The 14,789-nt window shown below is 52.8% G+C and overlaps 3 protein-coding genes across 3 annotated transcripts; all 3 read right to left on the bottom strand.

The window, feature by feature from the left end:
- Positions 1-1,983: 1,983 nt before the first annotated feature.
- BDW47DRAFT_107043 (D-arabinono-1,4-lactone oxidase) lies at positions 1,984-4,394 on the bottom strand. The gene has a single exon (XM_024812909.1). It carries the CDS (start codon positions 4,284-4,286, stop codon positions 2,565-2,567), a length of 1,722 nt encoding a protein of 573 aa, XP_024671451.1. The 5' UTR covers positions 4,287-4,394; the 3' UTR covers positions 1,984-2,564.
- Positions 4,395-4,720: 326 nt separating this feature from the next.
- On the bottom strand, positions 4,721-6,450 carry BDW47DRAFT_118056 (putative protein kinase; the record flags this gene model as incomplete). Its single annotated transcript, XM_024815160.1, has 6 exons — positions 4,721-4,887; positions 4,952-5,096; positions 5,185-5,507; positions 5,560-5,896; positions 6,020-6,201; positions 6,426-6,450. The coding sequence occupies 6 exons, from the start codon at positions 6,448-6,450 to the stop codon at positions 4,721-4,723; spliced, it is 1,179 nt and encodes a 392-aa protein (XP_024671450.1).
- Positions 6,451-6,457: 7 nt separating this feature from the next.
- BDW47DRAFT_38046 (putative gelsolin repeat protein) lies at positions 6,458-12,366 on the bottom strand. The gene is made up of 3 exons (XM_024818863.1): positions 12,061-12,366; positions 7,223-11,942; positions 6,458-7,162 (listed from the first exon to the last, which is right to left on the bottom strand). The coding sequence occupies exons 1-3, from the start codon at positions 12,221-12,223 to the stop codon at positions 6,916-6,918; spliced, it is 5,130 nt and encodes a 1,709-aa protein (XP_024671449.1). The 5' UTR covers positions 12,224-12,366; the 3' UTR covers positions 6,458-6,915.
- Between the last annotated feature and the right edge of the window lie 2,423 nt (positions 12,367-14,789).

The raw sequence follows: 14,789 nt of genomic DNA, 5'->3' as shown, positions 1-14,789 counted from the left end.
AAAACGCCAGACGCGGAGAGACAGTAGGGAAAGGATCAAAGCACGGTTCTGCCCAGGCTGCAATGAATCAAATGCCATGTATGGGATGGCAAAAGGGCCAACCAGGACAAGCCGTCTGGTCGTTGGAAATTACCTAATTGAAGGTATTCTGCCAGACAGCAACAGGAGTGGCTGTCTTCGAAAGGGTAGATTCAATACACATCCAACAGGCGTTAAGACCACGGGCCACCCATTCGCCTGCGATCAGAGGGCACAGGGGTTGTACAGCATGGCCTGGTACGTAGCGCATATAGTGGTGTATAATATTACTGCGTAATAGAATTGCCATCGTCGCGACGCCGGTTGCCAAAGGAAAAAAAGAAAAAACCGAAGAAAAGTAAAGTGTCTCCTAGCACGAGTGTGCTCATTGTCCAAGACGAATCATTTTATTCTCTTCCCCCCCATCCTTCTTTTCTTTTTTTTTTTTTTCTGTCTGCTTCCGTTTCAATTTCTTGAATGCTGACGATTATCTAAATGGTGATAGATTTCGAATATTCCAACTCAGCAGGGATAACCGGATGGGGGCATTACCAGTCGTTAGCAGCAGCCTTGCGAAGACAGGGATGATGACGGGCTCTACCCCTCATTGAGGACATGCAGCTCAGAAAGACTTCTCCCTGGATAGTTATGCAAAAGAGGTGCATGGACACTCGTCCGTGCAGGGAAAAAGGTCCGTCCACTTGCAGGGAATTGGAGGGGTCGGTGCTGCTGGGATTCCCCACCATGGATCATCATACGCTCGAAGCAAGAGGATCTTCAGCGCGACAGAGCGGACGGGAGGGTGAGAAGGAGGAAAAGATGGACCATTATTACTTTGGGTCAGACTCAGGAACCCGTCCGAGGTGTGGCTGGGATGAAGTGAACTTTGCCTTCGTTCTTTTGGGGAGGGGGGACGGGGAAGTTGGATGATGACTCCGGGGATGATGTCTCTTTCTGACTTGCTTTCGCTGACTTTTTTTGGATTTCTTATTATGTTGTTGTTATCTGATATGCTTGTATAAAGGTTTGAGCCATTCTGTCTTCTGAAACCATCTTGCAAAGTGTAGTTGCCCAGTCACCGTCGGGCACACTGACCCCTCCTTGGTCCGTGAGAGGACTGTAGGTAGTCGGGGATAGAATACGGGGTGAGAGAAGGCAAATAAAAACGAAGAGAATGAGGCGGAGCCAAGCTAGACTGAGTTGAGAGGATAAAAGCAGGATGGATGAGTGGATGTTGGAAGGAGGATAGTAGGAAGTATGGAGAAGAGAAGAAGATGAAGCGGGTGTGCAGAAGAAACAAAGCAGCACCAATGGGGAATGCCTGAGGAACTTACTTCCCATACAATTTCCCGCCAACTTCGATTTCCCGCTTAGTTACTTTTTTCTTTTCTATTGTCACATCCTGACATTTCAACATCCGCCGTTCACGCACTTGAGAATACTACTACGAGACTGGAACATACTTATTGTTTCTAGCCGCTGCAGCCTTTCAAAGTTACATCCAGTCAACCCTAACTCTCCACACAGCAGACAATAGTCTCATGATCAGCGACTCTATATGAATATCATGAGACAGACATGGTATCCCAGCCGAAGCTGCATGGAATAAACGACATCAGAGCCAGTATTGTTTTCAGTTTAGGGGAGAAAAGGATAGGAAATAGATGAAGGATGAGTCCGGTAGAAATTGACTGCGCAAGGGTGGCCCAACCAGCCCGGGGAGAAGAGACAAAGGTCATCATGAAATGAACGACAGAAGAGCCAATACCGTGTGCGGCCCAACTCAGTCCTTACCACAACCTGATAGGCAGGTATATAGGCATGTCCTGATGCATGCGGTTGATTGTTCATGGTTAGTGCTAGCTAGCGCTGCTTGTGCTTGTGCTTAGTGCTTAGTGCTTAGATGCCGATGATCAGTCCAGATAATTTCTCGGCCTACCACGGAGCCCCTCGAGGATCAGAGTGGGACAGTAGACTGTCTGAATGTATGTGCTATGGAGTGTATGTACATGGCCTTGTAGGTGGGACAATCGTGTCTGTGTCCGTGATATCGGGGGCGTGAGACAAGCCTTGTTGACCCGTAGTTGTTTTAAACAGGGTCAAATGATGGATTGTTCACATCACAACCCTTCCAACCAGAGAAACAGGCTGAAAAGGACCGTGACCAGTAGGGATGTGGCTCGAATCTCAAGTCGCTCTCCCATACGGAGTGCGGATACTCCGACGTCATGCCTTCCACTGGACTGAGGGAGGGCTCTATCCATCTGACTCGCTGCGACTGCGAGCCGGCCCAAATCCCGAATCTAGCAAACAGAGGCCCAATCCACGAGCAATAAGTACCAAGTCAGATGACTGGGAGTGTTGTGAGACAACAAAAGGGTAGGAAGAAGAATGGAAGAAAATTGAAGAAAATTGAAGGAAAAATACGTAAAGAAAAGAAGAAAAATTCATCCATCAAGTTAACTCACATCCAGCCAAAGAAAAACATCTGGCTGGTTGCTTCTGCGTTGAGGCTTCTCTTCCCCAGTCAGATCGTCTCTATCGTCTCACCTGCGCTCGTTAGGAAGAATCCCACTGGCCTCGCTGGCAGCGAGGAGGTCGAAACTCTCCTCGCTCGTGGGAGGACTGGGACAGGGTTTCTCGCTTCGGTTCAGCAACACATCCTGGAGCGCTGTGCTCCCCTGGCCTGCCCTATCGCCAATCCACTCCTGGCCATCGCCGGCACCGCGGAAGTTAGCCGGCCGACGAGCCTTTTCGCGCTCCAAGAGCGGCAAAGCGGTCGACCTCGCAGCCTCCGATGCATCATCGTCATTACTCACACCGGGCAGGGGCAAAGTACGGTGGTGCCATTCGCCGAGGAACATCCCCTCCGCGTCGACCTCCTGTCGCACCTTCAACCACTCGTTCATGTCTTTGCCGTACATCTTTCGCAGCTCCTGGCGGCCGGTCGTAAAGTTCTTGGCCCAGTGTGGCTTCGCGCCCATCTCCCGCATGAGCCACTCGAACGCCTCGTAGTACCGTTCCGTGCAAGGCGGGTCCCGGAGGTATGGCCTGTACAGAGTGGCGTTGAGGTACAGGGTCGGTCCATCATGGCAGGTAGGGTCCAAAAAGGGGCGGGGCCTGGTGTTGTGCGTGGAGTCGGCGACGCGGACCTCGACCGGACAATGCACCCACAGACCGTCGACGGGGAACGGAATGCGCGCCGTCTCGACATCCCCGTTCAACCAGGCCGACAGACGGATGAGAGCCTCGGGGCCCTTCTCCAGGGGCAGCGCCCACTCATTGACAAACTGCGAATAGAGACAGTTCATCAGCAGTCCGTCGCGGGCGGGCTGGACGGCCTCCGTGACCGTCGCGCCTGCTTTGAACCCGTACTGCAAACCAAACACGAAGCACTCCACCCACGGCAGAATCCGCGGGAAGTAGTTCGAGAGCGCCAGCAGATTGTGGTAGATATGATACCCCAGAGAGCCCCCATAGAAATTCGTCGGCGGCGCACGCACTTCACGATCGGTCTTGTCAGCGTGCCAGACAATCGCACTCCGCTGATACGGCATCCACCAGACACGGACAAACTCATGCGACGTCCACAGCGGGCCCGACCACTTGGCCAATACCTCGGACAGGTCCACCCGCGCCTGTCGCCACGCGACCTTAAACATCGGCTCCGCCTGGAATGTCACCTCGACGACGATGCCGAGCGCACCGAGCGAAATGAGCGCCGCGCGGAAGAGCGCCTGATTCTCCGTCTCACTGCACCGCACCAGCCGCCCATCCGCCAACATCAGCGTCAAGGCGACAACACACTCCGACAGCAGTCCATGGCGCAGCGAACTCCCATGTGTTCCCGTCGCGATCACCCCCGCGATCGACTGGTGATCAATACTGCCCAGATTCGATAGCGTCAGCCCGCGTCGCTCCAGCTCCTCTCCGAGGTCGCGCAGCCGGATACCCGCCTCGACCGTCACCATGTTTGTGTCGCGATCCACCTCCAGCACGCGGTTAAATCCGTCCAGGTTCACCATCCACGCGGACGTGCAGGTCAGGTCGGACGGCGAGTGGCCGCTGCCGACGGTTACGAGTCGTCGACGGCATCGTCGCGCCAAGGTCACCACTTTTTGGATCTCCGCGATCGACTGCGGTTGGATGTAGAGCTCGGGGCGGGAGTATAACGTTTTGGCCCAGGTGTGATGGATGTGATGGGTGGACGCGCGGAATGGGACCGCGGGGTCGAGTCGGGAGAGTTCGCGCAGTATGGTGGGGTCCATCTTTCTTTTCTTTTTCTTTTCTTCTTTATTTCTGACAGGTTATTCTCTAACTGTCATAGTCGAGTCAGTGTTTGTATTGATTTGATGCGAAGAATGTAGAGAGGAAAGGAACCGCTCAACCAAACATACCTCACCCAGTCCGTTGACGAGGAGATGGAAGGGTTACAATAACAATAATATCATCGTCACTCCATTGATAAGAAACGAACCGTCAATTAAAGAAATGCAAATTCGATCCGAGTGGGCCGACTGGACTGACGAATGCAGCAGATTGGAGGAAAGTTGTGGGTCAGTTGGCGGTCCGGACGATTTTCGCCATTCAGATCAAGTATGAGATTATCAAGCGGGTTTATGTCGGATCATCTGCAGCACATCATTGCATATGATCCTTTCTATATACTGTCCGTTTCAGATACTATAAGATAGGACAGCAACTACAAGCTCGTCAACCAAAGATCCGTCAGAAGTTCACGGGCGCTCTGTCTCTCTTCCGGATCCCACCGCAACATCTTTCGCACGAAGCGCAGGAACATCTCCTTGTTCTCGCCCTCCAGGTACTCTTCCGAGTCCTCCAGGGACATGTCGGGGACTCCCGCAGACCCTATCCACCGTCATATTGACCGATTTAGCTGAAACCCCAAATATCCTAACGATTGAAGCCCTACCGGAAGCGTCCCAATACCTCCAACTAAGAGAAGACCGGCGCAAAAAACCAACCGGTGGAGGACCCAGCATCGCGACCATCTCCGCGAGCAGATGCACATCCGAATGGCTACCGTCGGGACCCCGACCATCAAACAAATGGTGATCCTCAAAGAGGTCCCATATATACGGCATTCCCGCACCTTATTAGCCTGAATGTCGATTAATAAATATAAAACCCATGTGATCTCCCTACCAGCACCCCAACATTCCATATATCGACCTTCGACGTCCATCGTAATCCGAGGATAACCTCCGGCGCCCGATAAATATCCGGCTGGACCAGTCCGTCGTGGACTCCCTTTTCCAGGCGGGCTTCCCCGAAATCCGAGAGCAGTAACATCCCGAAACTGCGATTCCATCCTTTCGTTGGATGGAATAGACGCGGTTGATAGACGGTGTATTTGTTGGCCCCGTCACTAATCTTCCGTGGACTGGGGTCATTCGCTTCCTCTTGTTCCCACTCGTGGAAAATTGAATCATCCTTTGCGCTGATGATGATATTCTTCGCTTGTATGTCTGGATCAGACGTTAGCCAATGATACACCACAGGCTACTAAATAGTACCAACCAGTGTGTACAACCCCAGCCTCAACATGCAAATAATCCAGCGCCATCAACAACTGCACCAGCGCCCCCTTCAACAAATCCTCCGTCAAGCTCTTCGGATCCAGCGCCGCCTGGAAATGTAAAAGACTCGCCACGAGCGGTTCAAAGACAAGACACTGATGATGGAAACCACTCGGTCCCACCAGTTCAAATTTTCTCGTCATGTTGCGGACGCAACTGCTGCCCGGATGGTCTGTCTCCATTTTAGCGAGATGCTCCAGCACGCGCACTTCTTGATTCGTCCTTGAATTGTTGCTGGTGCTGGTGCTGGTATAGATCTTCAATGCAATATACCGATGCTGTCTACATAGTCGCCATTAGCCATCCCTATTTTATAGAGAGTATAAAGTAAGACACGCATATTGAAGATCCCGACAAAACCACGCGGTTGAAATCGCCCCATACCCCAACTTGCTGAGGACCTTGTATCTGGAATAGAAGATATCACCTATGTTGACGGGGTAACATACGCCTCGTTTAAATGCAGGCATTCGTTCTACATATTTTGTGGTGGGATCTAGATTGGGGAAGCTGGATGTGGGTATGCTGCGTGGTGATGATAATGGCTGCCGTCGAAGGAAGCGGCTGAGTCGGATGAAGGGTTCTTTTTATTCTGTAGTTCAAATGCAAGCATGGACCATTGTAAGGATCACAAGTAAGTGAACTTAGGAATGAAATAGTGGAATGGGAGATTTGAAGAGATGGACAATTCAAACAAATACCAACCTGACAGGGAGAACAAACAAAGACTGTCTAAATGACTGGACGTGTCGCGTATCTTTCTCTTCCCTCCGCGTGGCAAAGAAACCCAATACTGAAATGTAATACCATTAAGAAAGCCAATATATGCCATGCTCTAGCCAGCTATAGCTATTATCAATACTCATAAGCAGTCAGGTAGGTATATCTAGTCCCACCCGATCAAGTCAAATCATGGTAGGAGAGTTATATCACTCCCACAGATCATCTAGATCGTCTAAGAATGATACAACAACATAGCAAGCAGTGTATGAATCCCCACCCACCCCACGCGCCTATCACGCCAGAAACAAAGATAGATAAACTCCCATCAAACAGATAGAGAGATACATAAGTAGATAAACCCGAATTCGCCCCGCCCTTTGCCCAGGCTCCTTTGGAAGATGCTTCCCGGGTCGTCATCGTGTAAGCCTCTCTTTCGCCATACGGACCGGGCCAGATGCAACTCTATTCACAGATAAGGAAATTGTCCAAATAGACAAGGATGTTCAATTACAAAAAGAAAAAGAAAAGAAGAGAATGAGGAAGGAAGTAGAAGGCTGAGGATTTGGAAGGCGCTCTATGAGGACCGGATGGCCTCAATGGCCGCGTTCAGCGGAAACACCTGCGGGGCCGTCCGTGAAGCATCCCCGTCCCACTTCCGGAGCGCACTGCGGCAGGATTCCGGAACCCCGCCAAGGGAGACATAGCTCTTGGGAATGAAAGGTCGGTCTTGGAGAGACGCCGCCAGGATGCCGTATTCGTGCGCAAATACCACGGCGGATGCGAATTCCGCGGGCCGTTTGGACGCTTGTTCGCCAACGATCCTACACAGGCATTAGGGTTGGCTCAGAAATAGGGAACGAGCGGAGGATGAATAAACTTACACGTAGATCTCGAAAAACGTGTCGAGCACGTAGATACCCTTGGCGGAGATGTCTTTCTGGCGGAACACTTCGACTTCCTGGACAGTGTCGTTCGGCCGGATGATGGGCGAATTGGAGCCCGATCGTCGAATCCAGAACCCGGACCGCTGGCCCAGCTCGTGGTCGACGCGGAATAGCCGGGCTTGGAAATGGCTGTGATGAGGCTTGAGCTTCCAGTGGTCGGATTTCATGTAGTCCCCTTGGTCATCGCTCAGGGGAAAAGCTTCCGAGAAACTCTCGGGCTCTTCTCCCTCGGTCACCTCTTCAAATTCACCCGTCAGCCCCAGATCCATCCCAATTAGCCGCGCAGCGCCGACTTCTTCGGCGGAGCTGCCGAGTCCCTTCCACAGGAACAGTTTTCCGAACATGGAAGAGATCACAAAGGGATAGCCAGAGCACAAGTTGCGGCGAGAGAAATCAACCTCATCGAACACCATCTGGCCCAGGTGCTTGCGACCGCAGAGCATGAAAATCGCAGACGAGCTGGACCGCGAGCTGGAGCCCCGGCGCGTGATCAGGATCCCTCCTAGAGCCTGGATGAAACGAGCGGGCTCTTTGCCTTGCTTGATGACCTCGAGCTTGCACCATTTTTCTTTGGCAACCTTACGGGAGAAGGACTGCGCATCGTCGATGGCGGAATCGGGAACCCCGTCCCCACACCAAAGCTGGGCCTCTGACCGTTGACTCGTCTCGTCTTCAAACACATGCACGCACAGGTACATGCTGCCTTCGTAAAGGATGTATTCTTGGTTGACCGGGAGGTCTTGTTTCCGGCCATCGCCTGTGATCTCCCATATCTGCATCTTCAATGTCCGAATTCGGTCGGTCTCGCCCCGACTGGCCAGCATCAACTGGGGATCAATGTTCACGCGGTCGCTCGAGTTGGGGAACGTATTGAAGAAACTCGAGATGGCTGCCAAGGATTCGTCGGCCTGGGGTACCAGCGACACTGAGGATCTAGGTGAGGCAGAGTGATCGGCGGAGGGGCTGGAGCTCTTCCGGGGCACAGGAGGCGAGGGTAAGGACTTGTGCTTGGGGGAAGTCTCTCGTGAAGACATGAAGGGTATGCCAGACCAGATTTTCGGGGGCGTCGGGGGTGGCGGGGCCTGGTTTCCGTTGAGGCTCGTTCGGAGAGGGGACGGGGAAGGAGAGGAGTAGTGAATTTGCGAGCTGCGCGCCTGGCCTACCGAGGGTGTGGCTGGGGAGGCGGCCATTCTAGACATGAGAGACGACCGGTTCGAGGGGGAGTCTCTCGTGCTCCCTGAGTCGCCACGGATTGGGGTTGTCCCGGGATCGTTGGGGGCTTTGGTCACCTCCGTGGGAGGATCTGAGCTGACGCTTTCCAAGGGTAGCTTGATTTCCTTTTCTGACAGGCGAGGCAAGCTTCTTTTGAATTCTGTCGGCTTGCTAATCCTGTGTTGAGTAGGTTGGGACGCATGGCTGTCCGGTGTGGCAGCAGGCGTGTCGAGGACCTTATCAGGGAGGGGCCAGTTGCTAGAGTTGGGCATGGGTTCCTCCACCGGCGAGGGGCTTGTCTCTGATCGTTGAATATCGAACGACGATGTCGGAGCGACCTCATCCTTTGGAGGCGCATCCTTTAGAGGCGCATCTTTTGAAGGCGCATCTTTTGAAGGCGCATCTTTTGAAGGCGCATCTTTTGAAGGCGAGGTTGGGGCTTCTGGCGCAGCCGTCTCTGTGACGACGGTCTTAGGCAGACGCCTCTTAGGGCCTCTTGCACGACTCTTTGTCATGTGTGTCAGTGTCGCAGGCTCGCTTTTCGACGATCCAGTCTCGCTGCTTGTTGCGTTCAGCGAGGAAGATTTACCCGTGGCGCCCACCGGGGGAGGACCACGCGACAAGAGACCCGCCAAAGCAGGATTTAGTCGGCCTGCAAGTTTCCCTTTAGTAGGAGCTGCAGCCACTGCAGGCGTGTCTGCAGCCTGAGCAGCACTCCCCAACGGCAAGTCACGCACCGGTTTCATGGTTTCCTCGCTTGATATGCCTTGATTAACTTGAGAATCGCCCGCAGGCTCAGGCTTTGGCGTAGCATCTGCAAGGTCACGCTTAGTCCCCTCTTTCTCCTTAGCCAAAGATTCTCCCTGGCTGCGATCCTTGTCTGTACCCGAGGTCGGAATTTCAGGGCTGCGAAGACTCCCCCCGAGCTCGTCAGGCTGAGGCGACAGCGGCGACAGCGGCGAAAATGGCAGGCCCGGGGACCCTGAAGATATTCCAGGTTCTCGCGGAGACAGTGGGGACAACGCGCCGCCATGCTGGTTGGTCTTGTCACTATCAGACTTGGCCAAATTTTGACGCTTTGCAATCGCCTCGGGGACGGCAATCTTTGCAGGGGCATCGTCTTGCCCGATTGTACTCCTTCTCGTAGATCCTCCACCGGATTTCATGGCTTCCTTTTGCTTGTTCAAGCTCTCCTTGAGTTCATCGACTCTTTGTGTCTTTCGCGGGCCCCCTGCATTGTTGAGACCTGCTTTCCCTTTGAGGATATTATCCTTGAGCTCGTCGGGGGCGGCATAGGTCGAGGACTCCGCTTTTCTCAGCCTTCCGAAGACATTCTTGAACTCGGGTTCTGTCCGAGGGGAGTCGTCTTTGACAACTTCCCGCCGTTTCAGGTTCGCTCGGAAATCGATGACGGGGGACTGCGGTTTCGGTCGGTTGAGCAGAGGATCTCGAGAGGTAGATAGGGGCAGTTCGCTATCCGTCCTAGGCACCGGAGCCAAGACAGATGGGGCACGTTTGCGAGTGATCTCTTTTCGGCCTGTAGTATCCACTTCCGGTCTTAACAGAGCAGCTCCCGAAACTTCAGTGGCATCAGGTTGCGTTTGTGGCTCAGCAAGGGACTTTGTACTCTCCTCTGCGCGCGGCACCGAGTCTTTGTTCTCCCCAGGCAACTCGGACGGTTGTTCAGTAGGGGTCGGAACGTCGGCTTTCTCGTCCGTTGTCAATTTCGAGGCTGGGTCCGACGACGATTTCGAGGCTGGGTCCGACGACGATTTCGAAGCTGGGTCTAACGACGATTTCGAGGCTGGGTCCGACGTCGATTCCAAGGCTGGTTCCAACGTCGATTTCAAGACTGGGTCGGCCTTGGGTTTGGCAGCGTCATTCGCGATACCAAAGACGTCGGGAATACCAGACACACTGGGTGTCTTGGAGTGGCGACCAGGAGCAGCCGTGCGCATCAGCCCGACAGGAGTGACCTCCTTGAAGCTGTTGACGCGACCCAGATCAGTACTACCCCTCGACTGCCGGGAAGGAGACCAGGTGGCTTGCTGGGAAGGGCTCTTCTTGTGACGGGGGGCATCGGGGCGGTTCAAGGCGCTTTCCAACCAGGTCGATTTGGTGGGACTCCACCGTTTCGGATCCATCGTCCGCGAGACCGCGGGGTTTGACGATGATGAGGGATTGGAATCCGAGTTCGCTTCGCTGCCCAACGAACTGCCCGGTCTTGTATGGAGGGAAAGGGGAGCGCGTCTCGGGCTCTCATCGGCTCGTGTGCCGCTAACGCCGCCGGGGACCGGCGGGGTGACGGGGCGCTCGCTGTCGTTCATCGGACGGACCACCGTTGCCTCGCTATGGCTTGAGCCGGGCCGGTGAGAGGGTAACAGCGGACCGTCCCGAGCCGCCTTGGAGGTGGGCGAAAGGGAGAGCACATCAGTGCCGGTAGGTGCGGCAAAGCTATTGCGATTGCTCGCAAAGGGGTCTGCCCTAGAGAGCCCGGATGGTAACTGAGCACTCCACCGCTTAGACACGCTGTCGGACCGCTTCATCATGGCGCTCTGGACGAAGCCTCCTAGTCCTTTGGTAGGCGATGTGGACCGTTCGGGGGACATTCGTCGTGGGGACGGAGGACCCATCGTTTGCTCTTCAGATGCCGGTTCCGTTTGTGGGGGTTCGAACTTCTGGGCGTTGGACAGAGGTACCGGGGAGCCTAGACCCGTGGCCGTCGAGACAGACGATACACTCGAGTACCGCTGTCCCAGGCTGCTTTCCGCAAATATCGAGCTCGCTCTTGACGGCGAGCGCGATCGCTCATCGAGGTTCTCCTGCTGGGCGCTTTCCTTGGTCGGTTCGGGAGTCTTCTCACGGTCCATGGCGGTCGCCTTGGTACTTGCGCCGGAGGGTGAGCCGTGATGTTGATCTTCCTTCGACCCTTCCCGGGGTGGGGATGTTAGTCCTATTGTGTCCGGCTGCGGCGACGATCGCGTGTCTTTGGATGAAGGGGGGGAAGCGGGGATATTCGGTGGGATCCCCGTGTCGTTGTTGGACGCGGTCGACATGGTTCGCAGGCGGTTTGTGCGCGTCGGGGAGGTCGAAAAGAGCGATCTGTTGGTATGCAGGTCGCGCGAGGCCGGTCGTTGCTGCCAGGACAGGGTCCCGGTCCTACTCCGCAGACTGGGCGATGCAGGCTTGGGGGATGTTTCCAGACTACTCGTCGCTTCCACCGTGGAGCCTCTGCGGCTCGCACTGGGGCTCGGAAACTCGTCGCCTCGTAGCGAGGCAGGTCTGGAAGGGGTGATGTGCTCCGGGGTGCGCGGTGTCGGCTCGAGTTGTTGCGGGGGATCGATGGCTCGCTGGCCCAGTGCGGACATGCTCATCCGAGCCGGGTCGAACAACGGCGGGGAGTCTTTGGTGGGAGAGAGCGAACGGGCACGTTCTATATTCCGTCCTCACAGGGATATCATCAGTCTCTCATCCGGATCAGGTGGCAATCTGTCCACTGCGGTATGATGGGAGAGTTTCCACTCGAACCGCGGCGGGAACGGAGAACGGGGGAAACAAATTACCAGCTCTTCGGGCCTGTCTCTCTCTGCGACCCTGCAAGATCTCCTCCTCCAATTTCTTGGTGCGTTGTTCGTCCTCCTTGTCGCGCTTCTGGCCGAGTTCCCGAATGCGCAGGAGGAAATCATTGACATCCCCCTTGCCCTCGGGATCTGTGGTGGAAGACATGGCCACCTTGGCAGTTGATCAGTCAGATCGTCGAACCGGGGGGGGGCGCGGTTGTGAGATCTGAAAAGGGACTACACAATGAGACAAAGAAACTAAAGGCCGGAACAAAAAGAAAAGAAAAAAGAAAAAAGAAAATTGAAGACAAAAAAAAGAACAAGGATAGATGGAAGAAAAAGAGATCAAGTGAATGGAGGGGAGAGAGAGGGAAAAAAGGTCATGAGTCAAACCCAACAAACACAGGCCGACGACGACAACAAGAATAGAGTCTGAGTCGCGTATGCAGTCGTCACTCGTCAGCCAGGGATTGTGGGGTGGGATTGGGCGACAGTAAGGAAGGGGGTAGAGAGAGAGAGAGCTGAGGACAGGGAGAGAGAAGAGGGGTGAGTTTCTATTCCCGACTTAGTCTCGGTGGCTCAGGCACATCTGAATGGGCGGTCTTCAGCTTTGATACTGATATCGACGCTGTTACTGTTACTGATGATACTGATGAGAATACTCGCACCGGCTGAATATGATTCTACTCCTTATGTTGATACGTTCTACGCGACTCTTCTCCGACCAACATGGTACTCAACCAATGTCGTCAATCCGGCGAAACCCAGATTTTCCTTCCTTTTCGTACGCGGTGGAGCCTCCAGCTCATATTCAAACTATTCCCTACTAATCAAAATCCATATCCGTGTCGCTTCCTGCCCCACCCAAACAATAACTCGACGATGGCCCTCTGCATCATGGCCCAACTGGTCCAACTGAATGATCCATGCGGCGGGTCTTGCATCCTCTCCTGAAAGTAGTTGGACCGGATGAGCGGTGTTATTCCCCGAATGACAATGATATTGTTTGCTGCGATCGGGTTTTTGGGATTGCAGGTCGATAGAATCCTCTTCAGGGCCGGTCGGGCATCGTCGGGGCCTTTATTTTGATGTTGCTCAACATGGAAGGTTGTTTACTGGGACGGTGGGAAGTCGGTGGGCCCTCGACCTGAAATCTCGTCCTCTCCCGCCCCGCGGATCAGGGGAATTAAGATTCAGGGACGGGAATCACTACCATGGTTATACATGCAATACTAATCAATTGCGAAGGGAAAAATAAGGTAAAATAAAATAAGGGACAGGAATCAGAAAAAGCAAAAGAATTATGCTTATCTGGTACCTGGTAGAAAACCTGGCGGAGATCCACGGATTCCCTGCACTGCCTGCAGAGCACAGCCACTGGGCGTGACGTCGACCAGACCGGCTGGGTTGAATTTCCAAGAGATAGGGCTCTGTTAGAGTGTGAATCATGGATGGCCCTAGACCGAGGCAAATTCCTCCCCCAAAGGCTTCAGTGGCGCCTTTCGGAGCCCGTTCCAAGTTCGTTCGAAACTCTTGCCAGATTTGTTCTGATCGCCTATCCGCATTGGGATACTGGTCAGAAATTGGTAGATCGACCTACTTTTCGTACCTTTGTAAACACAGATGAAATAGAATCGAATTATATGGAGTTTCCGGTGAAAAAATAATATGCTGAACTGGATGGGTTGGCTGGTACTTTTTCTTGTGGGGGGTTTTGTGTGGCGGCTCGAGCATCAAAATATATAAATCTACCATCGGGGCCCTTCGTCTCGTCACAACCCTTCCAGTTTTTTAGCTATTTACATCGATATTCAATTGCAAACATCAAAAACAGAATATAACATGGTAGATGATACGAGCCCAATGGCTTTCCTCTTAATTTCAGTCGAAGAAAAGACAATGTTTCTTTCCGACGGCTCAATTAGCAGATACAGGCATCAAGATACTCCCCTCTCGAGTAGGTGACATCCCTCCCTGTGTACAAGTCGAAGATGACACCTGTAATAGCAAAGCATGTTTAGTATGTCGGTATCATCCTTGCAGTATCTGGAAGAAACCAAAAGAGCACAGTGTAAATTCTTCGCAGCATCCTACACTCTTGAAAGACACTGTAGGCGTATATATCTTCTATTAATAGAGACCATCTGTGAAGTATGGCCCGTGTTGTTCTTGCTAACCAGTCAGGGAAAAGAAGGATACTATTAGGTTTCATGGTAATAACAGTGAGTGAGGCAAATAAATGCCTGCCACTGATACTGGCACAGAGTAAACAGAAAGAGCAACATCAGATAAATCTATGGTAACACAGTTGTTACGACCAAGTGATCCTTGATGGCTCTTCTTCAGATTAGTCAAGCTGAGCCTCAGGCCTGTATCTTTACCTCTGCCTTCTGCCTAGCTTGTAGACCATTTATCAGTGGTGCCTAAAGATGCTGAGCAGTCTTTGTATAGCTAGTTGTTAGTCTGGTAGTATGACGTATATGTTACTTACTTGAGTTCTTCAATAAAGTTGAAGTGAGACTTTCACTTCATATCCTTTCAGTGATATTTGTAGATTTTCTAAGTGATTATCTTATAATTACTGCTAGTTGAATCTGGCATACTTTTAATAGTGAAGGAATGAGCTTTATAATTCATGGTTTAGATATACTATGATGATCTATGCTAGATAATTCTATGTACTATATCAGTCAGGATAATACATACTAGCACATGCTACATAATAGAGAATA

This window comes from Aspergillus candidus (assembly GCF_002847045.1).
Source record: "Aspergillus candidus strain CBS 102.13 unplaced genomic scaffold BDW47scaffold_27, whole genome shotgun sequence".
Lineage (NCBI taxonomy): Eukaryota > Fungi > Ascomycota > Eurotiomycetes > Eurotiales > Aspergillaceae > Aspergillus > Aspergillus candidus.
The sequence above is the reverse complement of the archived record's forward strand: the minus strand, read 5'-3'. Positions and strand labels throughout refer to the sequence as shown.

Bases quoted from the DNA above. Each gene is read 5' to 3' on its own strand.
- BDW47DRAFT_107043 (XM_024812909.1), bottom strand. From the start codon at position 4,286: ATGGACCCCACCATACTGCGCGAACTCTCCCGACTCGACCCCGCGGTC.
- BDW47DRAFT_38046 (XM_024818863.1), bottom strand. From the start codon at position 12,223: ATGTCTTCCACCACAGATCCCGAGGGCAAGGGGGATGTCAATGATTTC. The intron at 11,943-12,060 runs GTAATTTGTTTC...TATCCCTGTGAG, and splicing joins GAGACAGGCCCGAAGAGCTG to GACGGAATATAGAACGTGCC. The intron at 7,163-7,222 runs GTAAGTTTATTC...ATGCCTGTGTAG, and splicing joins ACGTTTTTCGAGATCTACGT to GATCGTTGGCGAACAAGCGT.